The sequence below is a fragment of the Betta splendens genome, chromosome 19 (genome assembly GCF_900634795.4).
Source record: "Betta splendens chromosome 19, fBetSpl5.4, whole genome shotgun sequence".
Taxonomy (NCBI): domain Eukaryota; kingdom Metazoa; phylum Chordata; class Actinopteri; order Anabantiformes; family Osphronemidae; genus Betta; species Betta splendens.
In genome coordinates, this window is record NC_040898.2 from 14,589,207 (window position 1) to 14,603,662 (window position 14,456).

Sequence of the window (14,456 nt, forward strand, 5' to 3'; positions counted from 1 at the left end):
GCATGACGGAGGTTAAGGTGTATGAAGGCCCTCAGTCCAAGTGACCTCCAGATTTAGCTTATTATGCGTCACAGCGTTATGGATGTGCATTTGCATGAATTGGACACTAGATGGCAGTGTTAGCACGTCAAAGCACCACCACATCCACACGCTCGCCCTAACAATAGACACTTCTTCCCATTTTATGGTCATTTGTTGACATGTTTAATAGGACAGGGCTGAAGGAGAAAGCAAGTCTGTAGGTTTGATTTGTTTAATTGTGGGGATTGTAACGAATCACAACCGGAGCTTACGCGCATCTGCGTTTTATCAGTCGATCTCTAACAGCTGCTAAATTCCACATCAGACCGGTACAGGCTCCAATTATGTGAAGTCTCTTAAACTAGGATTTAGCTTGTCTTTCAGGTATTTGTGTAGAACGATCGACTTCAAGTGTGGCTGCAGCTCTTTCAGCAGCTCCCCCTTAAAAATTCTTCAAGGTCAGATTTCAGCGAAAAGTTTTCTGCCTATTTTGGAATGTGAAAATAAAAGCAGCCTCATGTGAGACGAAATGAAGGAGCTGAGCCACAGTGAAGATTACCAGCTTTCACTTTTACTGAAAAATATACCTGTTATTTCAAAGAAAGGAAAGTGACAAAGGTGAATATATTAATGTGCTGCAGAAGAGGAGGAGCCGCCCGTTCGTAGCTGAGCCAAACCACAGCCGTCACAGAGGTTTCACAACATGGCTGACTGTGGCCCAGTCAGGAGGAGCGCCTCAGAGTTGGGACAGGAAAGAAAAGTCTGAGCCTCTGAGTTCAGTCCAACCCTCCAACGTGAGGACGTGTGGGTTTACTGCTCGCAGGTCCAGTTGGGTCGTGTCTGTGCTGAGTTTTCTGTCTCCCACGCTGCTGCGATCAACAATTATGTTCACGTTATTGATTGATGATGACAACAGGAGTGTTTTTCTTCATTGATCAAACATTCCACAGACAAAATAATTAAAAGACATAAGGCGTCTTTAGGTTTGGCCCAATTCCATCAAAACATTGAAGAAACAAAAGACGAACCGAAAGCATTTCATAATGTTATAATAATGATGTGATTAGAACATAGTTGGCGACTTGCTCCAGCTCCTTTACAGACCGGCTCAGCGCCTCTGCGTCAGAAAGCTCCCATTTGTCAAACATGGCAATTAGTTCGCAACACAAAACAAAAAAAGGTCAGACATTAATCTTAGGAAAGTTGGCCTCTTCCCGCTAATTTACACAGAACCGGCTCACATTGTGAAGCCGGCCCACCTGTCTGTTGTGACCCGGCGGTTCCTGGAGCGGCTCCAGCTGGTCGGGGGCCAATAATGCAGCCCACTTAATGAGCAGACTGGGAGCGGCCGGATGATTGCTTGATTTAATCATCTCTTCTACTGTGCAGAAACAGGGAATATCACCGCGTGAGGGAGCAGTTCAGGAGACGCACGGAGCCCATCTAGAGGCACTGCTCTGCAGCCGACCCGATTGGACCCGCGTCTGGAGGACGAGCGAGTGGACTGGCACAAACAGAAACCGGGCCCGTCGTGCACCGACACCTCCGCAGCTCCTGTCTGGTCGCACACACGCCGCTTCCACTGATACAGCCTGAGTTATGGGATGTGTCTAATCCACGGAAGGAGAAGGAAGAGAAGACCCAAAACCGGAGCTTTTAAGACCAAACGTGAAGTAAAACCGGATCCATCCCTCCTGAAATCAATGAATAAATACCACCGCTGTCTGATTTCAAACTTGACATAAGACCATCATGAACTACTCACTTCCAACGTCCACAGACCCATCTCACAGTAGAAATGGTGCATAAATGAGGAGAAACGCTAAACTAGTTCATGTATTTAGTGTTTATTGGCAGATGGACCTGGATCCGCTCCCACACTGGGATTACGAAACCACCCGAGTTTCACTTCTCGTCGCTTCCCCTCTTCCTGTAGTGGTGACTGAGCTCACATGTCGTCTCTGAATGTGACGTCCATGTGATTCACAGCTGGATCCTACTTCTCGAACCCAGCAACTAATCATCTACACATCTGAGCAGCAAAGTGAATGGAGCCGTTTTTGCTCTCCGTTAGTTGATTCATTGTGTTTAAGACTCGTCTGGTGCTAAAAGCGCGTCGTCGTCTCCTAGACGCGGATCTCGTCCTCCTCGTCCTCGTCCATGAAGGTGAACTCCTCGTCGCCGCGGGGCGAGCTGTACTTGGCGCTGTCCGCGTCGCCGTCGTGCAGCCGGTACCGAGGCTGGTCGTCGGCGGCCGAGCCGGCGCTGGACGCCGAGCAGCTGTCCGGGTCGCAGCTGTCGGGGTCGCGGGGGCCGCTCCCGTTCCGGGCCCTGGGCTGCGGCGCGTGGGGGTCCGAGCCGCGGGGGGGCCGGGCGGGCGCCAGGAGCTCGGCGTCGTCGTCGTCGATGTGGGGGATGTGAGACGGGGACGCGTGGCCCTCGCTGCCCCGGCCCTCCTCGAAGCCCAGGTCGTCCTCCTCGCAGCCCTTCTTCTCCATCACGCTCAGGATGTCTCCCAGCATGGACGGCCCCAGGTCGATGTGGAAGGACATCATGGACTCGGCGTGCTTCATGCCGCCTCCTTTGGGCACGGACGGAGGTAAATCCGTCAGCTCCCCGAAGCTGCGCTCGTGGAGCTCGGCGTCGAGCGTTGCCATGGCAGCGGCCCCGTTGAGCGCCCGGCTCTCCGTCTCTGCGATCTTCTTCATGGGGCTGGAGGACGCGCTCTTGGGCAGATGTTTGCCTCTGGCCGGGTCCTCGTCGTTCAGGTACGGCAGCGATATGGCGTTTTTCACGATGCTGGACGAGGCCGCGGGCGGCGCCGCCATGTTGTCGCCGCGATTGACTGAGTGCGAGCGCTTGCTGCTCCTGAAGGTGCGTGACAGCAGGCCGGGCTTGGAGCCGGGAGAGCCCTGCTTGGCCTCCGCCTCCCGGGGGGCTTCGCCCGAGCGCGTGCTGAGGAAGGACGTGTCCCCGAAGGCGTCGCCGCCTCGGCCCACGTGCATGGTGTGGCGGAAGTCCCCCAGAGGAGCGCTGATCATCTCCGCCGTCAGGTCCACGCGCGAGCGCCGCTTGGACTGGGAGGAGTTGTTCACCAGCTGCTTGAGGATGGGCATGGTGGCGGGGGTGCGTTCCAGCTGCTGCGGTCAAAGCGCGGGCGAATCCAGGCGTTCAGTGCGACTCTCAGGGTGGGGGTTCATCGTACTGTGGGTCCGTCTGTGAAGAGGAGCACAGAGCGTTAGTGCCTGAACGCTGGCAAACACAAATAACAGCATCGCACGAGATTCTGAGAAAATGCAACGCGCCCATTAAATCCTCCTCTAAAACGTTTCAGTCCTTGAGAATCGAGAAGGGAGCGTTTTCCTGCCGGGGCTCCAGGATGAGGACTCGCTCGAGTGGTTCCACGCAAAGGCTTTTATACGCAGGCCCAAAGGGTGTTATGTAACCGGAGACAGAACCTTCGTGCTACTTGAAAACTGTAATAAGTGAAGTTTAGCAGGGCAAAATGTGTGTGTGTGCTCTTTAAAAGGAGGCTGTCGTGCTCCGTTTTTCAAGTGGCTCCAGCGCCTCATTGCTGCTGCGCTTTGGAGCCCATTTGGGCCCCTGACTGTTACATAAGCAGCACGACACAGGATACGCTGCACTGGGAGCAGGAATCAAAGGCTGGGGGAGAAGAATGAATTGGATCTGCTGCTTTCTGCTCCAAGCCTCCGATGGCCACGTCACAAAGCGCTGCTGTGTCAGCGCTGGCCTTTGTTCAGCCCTGAAGGTGACATTTGCACAGGGCCAGTGGAACGGCGGAACAGCGGAAAAGTAGAACAGCAGAACAGTAGAACAGCAGAACAGTAGAACAGCAGAACAGTAGAACAGCAGAACAGTAGAACAGCAGAGCAGCAGAACAGCCGGCGGCTCCAGGACCTGGACGGGCGACAGGAGGAGAAACCTGCCCGTCCAGCTCCACGTGGACCCGCTGCCTCTGAGCTGCTGACTTTAACAATGCAGACATCAGTCTGACTCTGCAGGGTCGCCCCCCTCCGTGAGTGAATGCGGGCGTCACTCAACGCATGACAAAGCAACGTCACCCATGAAAACATTTGCATCTCTGACAAGAGCCCATTCAACTGCAGCACCCGAGGGAACAGAGGGGGATTTGATAAATGGAAGAAGTTCGCCTCCCGACGAGAACTGAAGTCGCTCCACTGCCAAGATTTCATCTCCAGCGTTCAACAAATTCATTCAAGATTCCGCCAGTAGCTCTGCTGGTGTCAGACAGGGACCGGGAGGAGGGCGACAAACAGGAAACACTGTGGCAACAGGAAGGAAAGGCTTCACACCCTCACACCTGTAAACGTAAAAGTCCTGACCCACCTCCGCTCACGCTGACGGACGCGTTCCTCCAGCAGCAGTGGCCTCATCCACTGAGGTGGATCAACCTGGAGCCAGAAGACCGTGGCCCCAGAACCGCGTGGCTGCAGGGGAGCTTTGATGTGAACTAACCAGGAAGACATTCAGCCCGGCGTGAAGGCATCAGTGGGTGCTCACATATCAAAGGTGCAGTCACACCTTGGCTGCTTTTAGGAAACGGCCCATTTGATGTCGCTGGGGCCTCTCTGTGTTGTGGTCGGTCCCCAGGATCATCCGGACCCATTATGATGGGCCTGACAAAGGCGACCTGCAGGCGTTTCACTGGAGCAGCGTCATGTGCTGCCTCCAGACAAGGAAAGCTGCTTGGTTCTGCTGTGAATCCGTTGGATTCTGTTATGAAGCCGCTGGGTTCTGCCGTGAAGCGGCTGGATTCTGCGTGGAGCCGTCCTCTGCTGCGCGGCCACGCATGCACGTCTGCGCTGACATGATGCAGGTCCCAGTGTTTGTTTGGGTTCTGATCCGCTGCCTGTCATGGTACCAGCCAGCAACAACAGCCTTTATGCAACTGCAGCGTCACATGACCCAGACTGAGGCAAGTGGTGACAGGGCCATGAATGATTAAGAGCTTCGTATGTCGCCGGCAGACGGGTGCGTCTCAGTGACATCATAACAACCCGCCTGCTCGGTTCCGCTCGCGTCCTGATCCCAGAGCAACGTTCCAATCGCTCCTTCTCACTTTAAATTCTTAACGACAAACAGCGGGAGCGCATGATTTATTCACAAGGTGGAAGCCGCCATGCAAATATTAGATGAAGTGCTGATTATGCAACAGTTCCAGGCTCTAGATCGTCGACCAAGAGGAGCTGGTGTCACGGTGTCATCCCACATTTATCATGTGATAACATGTGATCAAGCACGTGTATTTTCAATCTACTTCAACTCTCGTCGAGTTCAGAGTCGCCCGAGACGCTCAACAATGACAAACCCTCCGCTTTGTCCGACCTTGAACTGGCAGAATATCCTCCTTTGTTCAGTCGCGTTGCCACCAACATTGATATGCAAACGAGGCTGCCAGCGCCACTTATGACACAGCTAATCAATGAATCAATAGCACTGCATAAGAATGGGAAGTTCCAACGTCCCACAAAGAAAGTCGGCAAACTCCATTTATCCGTTCTGTGTGAGGCCCACAACCAACGGGGGGATTCCCACGGGGGGAGGAGGCCGGCGGGGGAGGGAGGGGGGAGGTGAGATGAACAGCAGAGTTTCATGGTCAAGAATGAAAAATACAATCCAACTATTAAATATGTTAGAAATGTGCAGAAGTTGAGGAATTCTGAGGAATCAAATATGTACGATGTGGATTCTCCCTGGAATCGTGTAGCTGAAGCCTTGGTTTTCACTCATTAGCCAAAACCTGCGTCCAGTCCAGCATCTATTCACTGAGCTCCACACATCCTCCTGCAGAAGAACCAGTTGTTCCTGTTCGACTCCTGAGGCTCAGCTCGCACGACAAGCGCCTCGACTATTTCCAGCAGAAACACACAAGCAGATATGAAAGTTAGGACGGAGGCTCGGTGTGAAACTAACAAAGCTTTGACCCACAGGCGCAGCGCTTACAACAGGGCCGGTCCAATGAAAACAGGAAGCAGAACCGCCTGAGTACAAACGTATGGAGACATACGTCATACAGACATACATACGAGTGTTCAGGAGGCCGGCGGTGAAATGGGCCACCATCACCAGTGGGCCAACTGGTTCTACTGGGTTCTACTCTGAGCAGCACAGCTGAAAGCAGGAGGCTGGAGGTCAGAGGTCAGGGGTCAGGTGTTCTGTTCCCTCTGACATGACATAGGACCAACCCTCCTCATGCATGTAGGGAGCACATCCATCAGCGGGACTAAAGGTCCTGTGTGAGTAAACTGTGCTGTTTAAGCCTCCGGGGCCCGAATGCCGCGCAGGCAGAAACAAACCTCGGGAGGATTAAGCGCTGCGTGTTGAGTGTGAGCACATAAACCCGGCATGTACGGGCCGGCCCGGCGCCGGGCCGACACCGCAGACCCTCAGCAGCCCCTGCCTGACTCCATCCTGATGCTGCCGCGACCTCGGCACACCCAGCGGCACCGCGTCTCCAACCACTGCTGCACAGGAGCAGAGGGAGCGCGTCCAAAACAAGCAGCAGCAGCATCGGAGCAGACGCTCAAAGAGCCCGGCTGAAATAAACAGACTCCCAACACTCCTTTACCACGAGAGGCGCTCCCGAAGGCTCGTGTGATAGAGAGAAAGGCTCCTCGGCTCGTGTGAATGCCGTGGAGACCGAGAAGAGGTCCAAACGCAAAAGGAGAGGCACTAGAAGAGGAACCCGCCCCCGGGGGGCGGCGGAGGGTCCGGTGGGCCGGGCCAGAACAGCGCCACACGCTCGTTCACCTCATGGCGCCGTGTATCGTCCCGTGTGGGAGCGCACGCCTCCAATAATCAGTGAAATCCACCCCTCAGTCTCTGACGAATGGACAGCATTCACGCGATGGTACCAGAGAGCTGGATCTGGGCCAAGCGCCTGAATGCAGCGTCCAATAGCTGCCGGACAATGGAACAAAGCAGAAGGTCCAGCGAGGACTGCGTGAAAACACAACGCTTTGTTAGCGCAGGAACAGCGTCACAGCTGGCGTATGTAGCAGTTAATCAGTTCAAATGGTTAGTGGGTACACACACACACACACACACACACACACACACGAAGATAAGTGGTCGTTTTTTGCTCAGAATCGACTTCTCAACGGCTCTTTGCTGTTTTATCAGCGACCTCCCACTGAAGCCAAACACACACACACACACACACACGCACACAGCAGCCATAAAAGCCTGGGGCGCCGCGACCTGACTGACAAGACGAGTTAATAAACCCCTACGGTGTGAACCTTAATGGCACCAGAGGCACAAAACCTGGCTGACAAAGGAGACGCACGCGCTGATAACAGCGTTTCACCAACGGCCGACAACAGGACGGAGATAAAAGCCTGGAGCGCGTACACAGGAGCAGGCGCCTGAACGCACCGCGGATCCACTCGTGAAACAGGCGGCCTGGTTCCAGCTGGTGGCGCGAGACTGAGCTCAAAGGGCCCGAGACGGTACCGATAATTAGATAATGAGCCACATTTTAATGAATCATCACAGCAGACGAATGGAGGCTCGTCTCCAACCTGAACGTCTCCAGCCATAAATCCGTTCTGGGAGAGGCCGTTTGAAGCCGCCGGTGCCGTCTTTGACTTGGCAGCGACTCAAGCAGCAACTCTGATTTCGTGGAGCCACTGAGTTTTCCTCAGCGAAGCGTCGACATGTGGCTGCTGACGCACACGTTTAAAGTTTAAAGTCCGTCAACAGCCGCAAGTGGCTCCAAAGGTCAGCGCTGAGACACGGGTTCGAGAACAGGAGCACACGCCCAGTCGGCGACGGAACCGGCCCTGGAACGACACGAAACCGCACCAGCGCCGGGGACGCGGGCCGAGCCCGTGTGACGCACGCATGGGCGACGCCGGCGCCGGCGCTTGGGCCACGTTAAACACATGCCTATGGACAAACACCTCCAGGAGCTCAGGCAGGAAGCCAGCGGGTCTCCACAATAAAAGCCCAGAGCAGAAACCTGCACCCGCTCAGACCGTGTGTCCAGCCAGCAAACAATGAGGGCTCGCTGGACTGCAAGCGGGTCAAGGCCCGGGTCCAAACCCGGGTCCAAACCCGGGCCACAGCGGCTGCTCACGTCACGCCTGGAGGAGACACCGGGTTCATGTCTACCTGAGGACAGGCGTGTCCACAAGCATGTTCTGAACGCGCTGAGCCGAGCCCACGTCGGCCGGACCGGCCCAAACAGGCTTTACCGCTTCCAGCAGCACGTTCACAACGCAACGGGTTGTCGGGTTGAAACGTGCGATCTGACGGCGTCAGGTATTTGACCTGGAGGAGGACGGTTCCGGTCGGACTGGTTGCTGCAGCAGCAGAGTGGGCTGCCGAGTACAATAAACAGAGGAGGGAGGTGACGTGTGGTGTTTGTGTTTGAGTGTTTCTGGCATTTCAGCCTGAGCCGACCTGAAACAAACGCACCTGGAGGTCAAAGGTCACAGGCAGCGCGCTGTATTTACAGGGAGCTTGTGCTGTGGGTTGAGTTGCTCTGTTTGAAGTTAAATGGAAATGGGAAATGTCTGACTGTGACGTGCGACTCTTCAGACGACTCCAACATCAAACATCCTCCGCTTGATTCAACGAGCGCCTGCTTTTCAGGGAGGGTGAATCCTGTGATTGTTCCAGACTGGGTGAAATCTGCACAGGCTGAGCAGCGGAACCCAACTGCACTTTAGATGTGATTAAGCTCAAAACTCCTGAGGACCCGTGAAACTCTGTAATAACAACTCAATGCATTTGTAATTTGACAATGGAATCAACAAGATTCTCAGTAACTCATCCATTATGACTCAGTTGAACCAGTTTCTCTTTTCTAATAAACAACCAGCGTTAACAGATTCCAGACACTGATACAGTCCTGACACTGTTGATTTACTCAGAACTCCGTCACCAAGTGAGTCAGACCCCCCCCCTCCTCCTCCCAGGGTGAATGTGTAATGACCTCAGCTCTGTGTCAGATCTGGGCAGGTGTCCAGCTGCTCCTCAGCAAACGAAAATAGCCCGGCTGCAAGAAAAGCACAGTCACGGATGACGCAGGCGTCGCTTCCCTGGCCTTGACTCGGTGAACGCACACGGTGAACGCACACGGTGAACGCACACGGTGAACGCACACGGTGAACGCACGCGGTGAACGCACACGGTGAACGCACACGGTGAACGCACACGGTGAACGCACACAGTGAACGCACGCGGTGAACGCACACGGTGAACGCACGCGGTGAACGCACGCGGTGAACGCACACGGTGAACGCACGCGGTGAACGCACACAGTGAACGCACGCGGTGAACGCACACAGTGAACGCACGCAGTGAACGCACACAGTGAACGCACGCGGTGAACGCACGCGGTGAACGCACACAGTGAACGCACGCGGTGAATCAGCTTCAAGGTGAGGGCGACCTCAAACGCTGACCCACTGTGTGTGTGTGTGTGTGTGTGTGTGTGTGTGTGTGTGTGTGTGTGTGTGTGTGTGTGTGCGTGCGTGCGTGCGTGTGTGAGAGAGGCCAGCAGCTGTCCAAAAACCACCACAAAGCCAAAGCCATTAGTCACCGTGTCCAGACTAAGAGGAGCGAAGCATGAGCTGATGATGATGGAGCTCTGAAACGACCAGCGTGAACCCGACCAGGTCCCTGAACGCAACCCGAGCCTCGGTCCGGAGCAGCCCAGCTCCTAGAACTGTCCCCCAGTTCCTACTGGCTTCTGTGAGCATTACTGTTACATAACACCGCAGCAGCCCATCTGTCTGCTCAGATTAAACCACATCTCCTCCTCGAGCTGGAAATACTGATTCCAGTCCTAGTTCCCACCAGCCAGAGTAAAAACGCAGTAATTACTCAGAGGCCGGGGACCATTAATAGGGGCTCAGTCCAACAAGCGCTCATCTACTTATTGTGATTTAGGCCCAGATTCTAAAACTAATACATTATGTAAAGCAGACAAAAACGTGTGTTTGTGCCAAAGTCTAATTCCGTCCACAACTTGTCGACACTCGGAGATCCCTGATATTAAGAGAAAGTTGGAGGAGCTTCGCACAACTTCCTGAGCAGAACCGGGCTGAAGCAGCAGAGGTTCCGTGGATCCATTTGGAGTTGCTTCGTAGCGCTGCGTCCTCGTCCCGTCCGGACCTCGTCCCGGTCCCGTCCCCGTCCGGACCCCGCAGGGCGCATTGTTGTCGCTCAGCGGACGCAGACTGCGAGGCGCTGATTGTCCGCGCGCAGGTTTCACATTCAAATGAGATGCAGATTTGTAGCCGTTCGCTCAACTTCTACGCGTCCGATCTCCACGGACACGAAGCAACTTCACGCGTAGTGGCTTTTATTGGGAAACGAGCGCAACAACGACGCCACAGATCATCACCGTCCACTCAACTAAGAGTCACGCGTGAGGAAACTTACCTTTGTTGTCGGTCCGAGTGAGCTGGAAGTTTCCGCTTATATTCCACTCAACTTTCCACGGACACAGGAGACGACGGAACCGGGTCGGACACCGCTCATTTAGCTTTTCCTCAACAAACAGAGAGAAACGACGGAGCGCTCGCGGGACCGACGCAGCTGTGGCGCACAAAGCGATCGCCACCACCCCTCCGCTCATCCTCCTCCCCTTTTCTCCCCCCTCCCCTCCCTATTTGTATGGAAGACGAAAAGGGACTTAATTATTATTAAATCAATACACTTATAAATAAATAAATAAATGTTGAAACAAGTAATACAAATATGAATTAATTAATACAAATATAAATACATATTTGCAAAATGACACGTAAACGAACAAATACATAAATAAACAAATAATTTCTCTGTTGCAAGTTGTTTATCATTTGTGTAATAATTTATACACTTACACATCGATTTGTCTCTTTGTTCTTCATAATTTGTTGAGATATTAAGATGTAGTTCCAAACTTTATGTTGGGAATGACTGCATTACAACTAGCTTGTACTTTTTATTTATTGTTTACAAAAGCTAAAAATCAAAAGCAGCATAAATGAAAAGAAAATACAATGCTAATTATTCTTCACATTTTGACTTTTTGTGTTCAGATTTAAGGTTTCATAGCTCAACTTCATGTATGGGATTTGATCTTTGGGATTGAACCTGCAGTTTCCAGACTTCTTAACCAACTTCAATTTTCACAACATACTGTGCTCTAACTTTTTTTTCGACTTTTATCATTGGCATTTTCTGTAACATGCTATACTATTACACTATCTTCATCGCATAATATAATATGTTTTTTACACATTACTGTATTATAGCACTTTTTATGACTTTTTTTTACAATATACTGTACAATTACACTATTTTCATCACATGTTATATGATTTATTTTACAACATACTAATCTAGACACTTTTTGGAAGTTTTTTTTAATTTGAAGACATACTATACTATGACGTAGTATACTATGGTATGTTTTAACAACATACTGTGCTATTACACTATGTTTATTATACACATTTTATAATATAGCTTATTTGATATACTGTAACACTATATTTCATCACATACTATTTTTAGTACACTTTTATACATATTATGTATTATACTTATACATACTTTTTTACAACATACTATACTATCATGCACTATTGCATTTTTTTCATGGTATACTATACCATGATTTGTTGACTGTACTATGACTTTTTTATAATATACGACACTTTTTGGGCCATATACTATAGTTTGACCTTTTATTTAATGACACACTATACCATAACACGCTTTTCATCACATACTACTGTATAACATTTTATAAAAATACTATTGCTATACGAATATACTATGGCTTTGTTGGACCACATACTAAGGACCTTGCGTGGTTTTGTATCATAGGTCATATATGGCTAGTCACTCTCTAGAACTCAACAAAAATACTTTAGGCAGGGATAGCGATTCTACATGTCTGTGCCAGGATTTTAACTTTGGTCCGTCACTGTAAAGCACAGATGCTTAACCATTGTGCCACAGAATGTTCTTTATAATGTTCTTTTACATTTATACGACTGATAACTCTGCGCTGCAATCAAACAACTTATTTTTCTGGTCATAACAGACAACCCTACATGCCCAGGCGGGATTTGAACCCAGGTCTCACTGCTATGCTACAACACTTTGAGCCACAGAACTCTGTAGTACATTACATGCTAGGTCATGTGAGTTTACATCACATAAAACTAAATTAGCTGGTGATAGCACACAGCACTCCAAGTGGATGTGAATGCAGGTCTCTAGCTGCTAAGCTCAGACACTGTGATATTGGATGGATGTCATGTATGGCTGTTTACCTTCTATAACTTTGCAGTTACTACCTCTAGTGCCATTAGGCCACATGACTAGTTATTAGGTATACTAAAAATGTAGTATGTAGTACAATATGTGATCCAGAATTTTTCATAGTGCATTATGTCTTCGAAAAGAATGACAGAAGCTGATTCAATTCAGTTTTATTTAATGTGAACCAATTCACAACAAGAGTTATCACAAGGTATTTAAAAAAGGTAAGGATTAGTACAAACCAAAGGTATGTTTTGTTTTGTGTGACCAGATGGTGTGAAGGAATAGAGAAGAGCGGAAAAAGCAGTAAGAATGCACAGGAAGGATGCTTAGACCAGTAACTGAACACAGGCAGGATGCTTGGACAGGAGACACACAGCTGAGTTTGATGATACCTGTTGAAGAGGACAACGACAGCAATCAAGAAATACAACTATGTGAGGGGAACAGACACAGACAGATAGATGTAGAACAATGATGGAAGGTTAGTGGAGTGTAGTATGGGATGAAAATAGTGTCACAGCATAGTATGTGGTCCAATAAGTGTCATAGTGTAGTATGGTCACTTAACCTACTGAATTCATAAGAATTATATAAAACATAGATTTAGTTAAAGGTCGTTGAAACAACTCTTTCTCTCTGCACTTTTTGCTTGTAACACGTTTATGAGATTCTCATTGAATGATGATGATCATCAAGGTCCATATAATAATTATACAGAAATTGATACATCATCAAACCACTTCATTCTGGTTTGCAAAGTAAAAACCACTGTGATAGAAGCTCCAGATAGACTGATTTCCATTATTACTAAGCCATAATATCCCTGAAGGTAATTAGGGCCCATGTGGCGGCCTTTACTCCAATTATTTTTGACAACCTAGCCATTACATTCAATTTTACACACAAGGCAAATTTACAACTTTTAATGGGTCACACATTCAGGTCATGCAGATGTGAGCTGGAGCCTGTGTGATTCCAGTCCTCGCGTCTAATATTATTACACAATGGACCAATTAGTAGCGCAGAGTTTCATAGCCTGCTCTGTCTGGGTCTTTTGGAACTTCAGCGAGGCTGAGGAAAACAAAACTTTGATGCTGAGTTACCCTGAAGCAGACCCCTTATTCGATTATTATGTCCTTGTGTGGCTTCGTGTTGTTATATAACGTATAAAGGCATCACAGACTAAAAATAATTGTGACCAAATATGACTTCATCCCATTTCACCAATTTGTGTCACCATTTTAAGCTGCTGCAGATTCCACAGTGGATCCTGCTAGAACCACAAACTGTGGAAACCAGTGCTCATCCAGTAAATCCAAGGGCGAGACTGAGGTTGACTGGGCAAAGGGACCAAGCTGGAAACCAGTTTCAGCACCTACAGTACCAAAGACAACCATTCATGAAGAACCCTCTTACATTAGTATCCTTTCTCAAACTGCCAGTATATCCTCTCCAAATCCCTAAACCACCCTCAGTGAAGCTCACAAATGAGCCAATTAAATTCAAGGCTTTGAACTACACCTTCCGTCTGAATCCTATAATAATTCAACCGAGGATTCTCAAAGCTCATCTGGGGTATTTAGTGCCTTGGTCCTTTCCAACCCTGGACCACCAGTTCGCTCTTTTCTCTGTCATTCATTTCCTGTTGGTTCAATGTGAGAGAGAGAGGGAAATGAATGTTTCAGCAAGCGGAATACCTCCTGTCTGTGATTCTACTGTCACAGAGAAATTTCCCATGTTTTCAAAAAAGGGATTAGTGCTCTGGATGCGAGCGTTCCAATTCCCTGTCCCGCCCTATCCCATCTAATCTCCTCTCTTCTCATGCTGATGTGTTTAGTAGGTTAGCCTCGGATCAAGAAGATTGTGATCCAATTAGCATCTAAACGCCATCTGAAACTGTATATGAGCGCCTGTCATGGAACTATGGGGACGGTACCACACTTTAGTCATGTACTGAGGATCCTGCACATAGTGGACCACATAATGTGTTCTCTGATAGTTTAAAGGGTCAAGGATGGCGGTTCAGCCAACTGAGGAACAAACGGTGGGCTAATGAGTTGTGGGTTTCTGGAAGCACAAAGGAAGAAGTCAGGAAGGGACATGTGTAACCAGATAAC

The 14,456-nt window shown here is 49.9% G+C and overlaps 1 protein-coding gene across 1 annotated transcript; it reads right to left on the reverse strand.

Moving 5' to 3' along the window:
* Window positions 1-239: 239 nt before the first annotated feature.
* Window positions 240-10,648, reverse strand: cdc42ep4b (CDC42 effector protein (Rho GTPase binding) 4b). The gene is made up of 2 exons (XM_029134318.3): window positions 10,459-10,648; window positions 240-3,237 (listed from the first exon to the last, which is right to left on the reverse strand). The coding sequence occupies exon 2, from the start codon at window positions 3,135-3,137 to the stop codon at window positions 2,148-2,150; it is 990 nt and encodes a 329-aa protein (XP_028990151.1). The 5' UTR covers window positions 3,138-3,237; window positions 10,459-10,648; the 3' UTR covers window positions 240-2,147.
* Window positions 10,649-14,456: the final 3,808 nt, after the last annotated feature.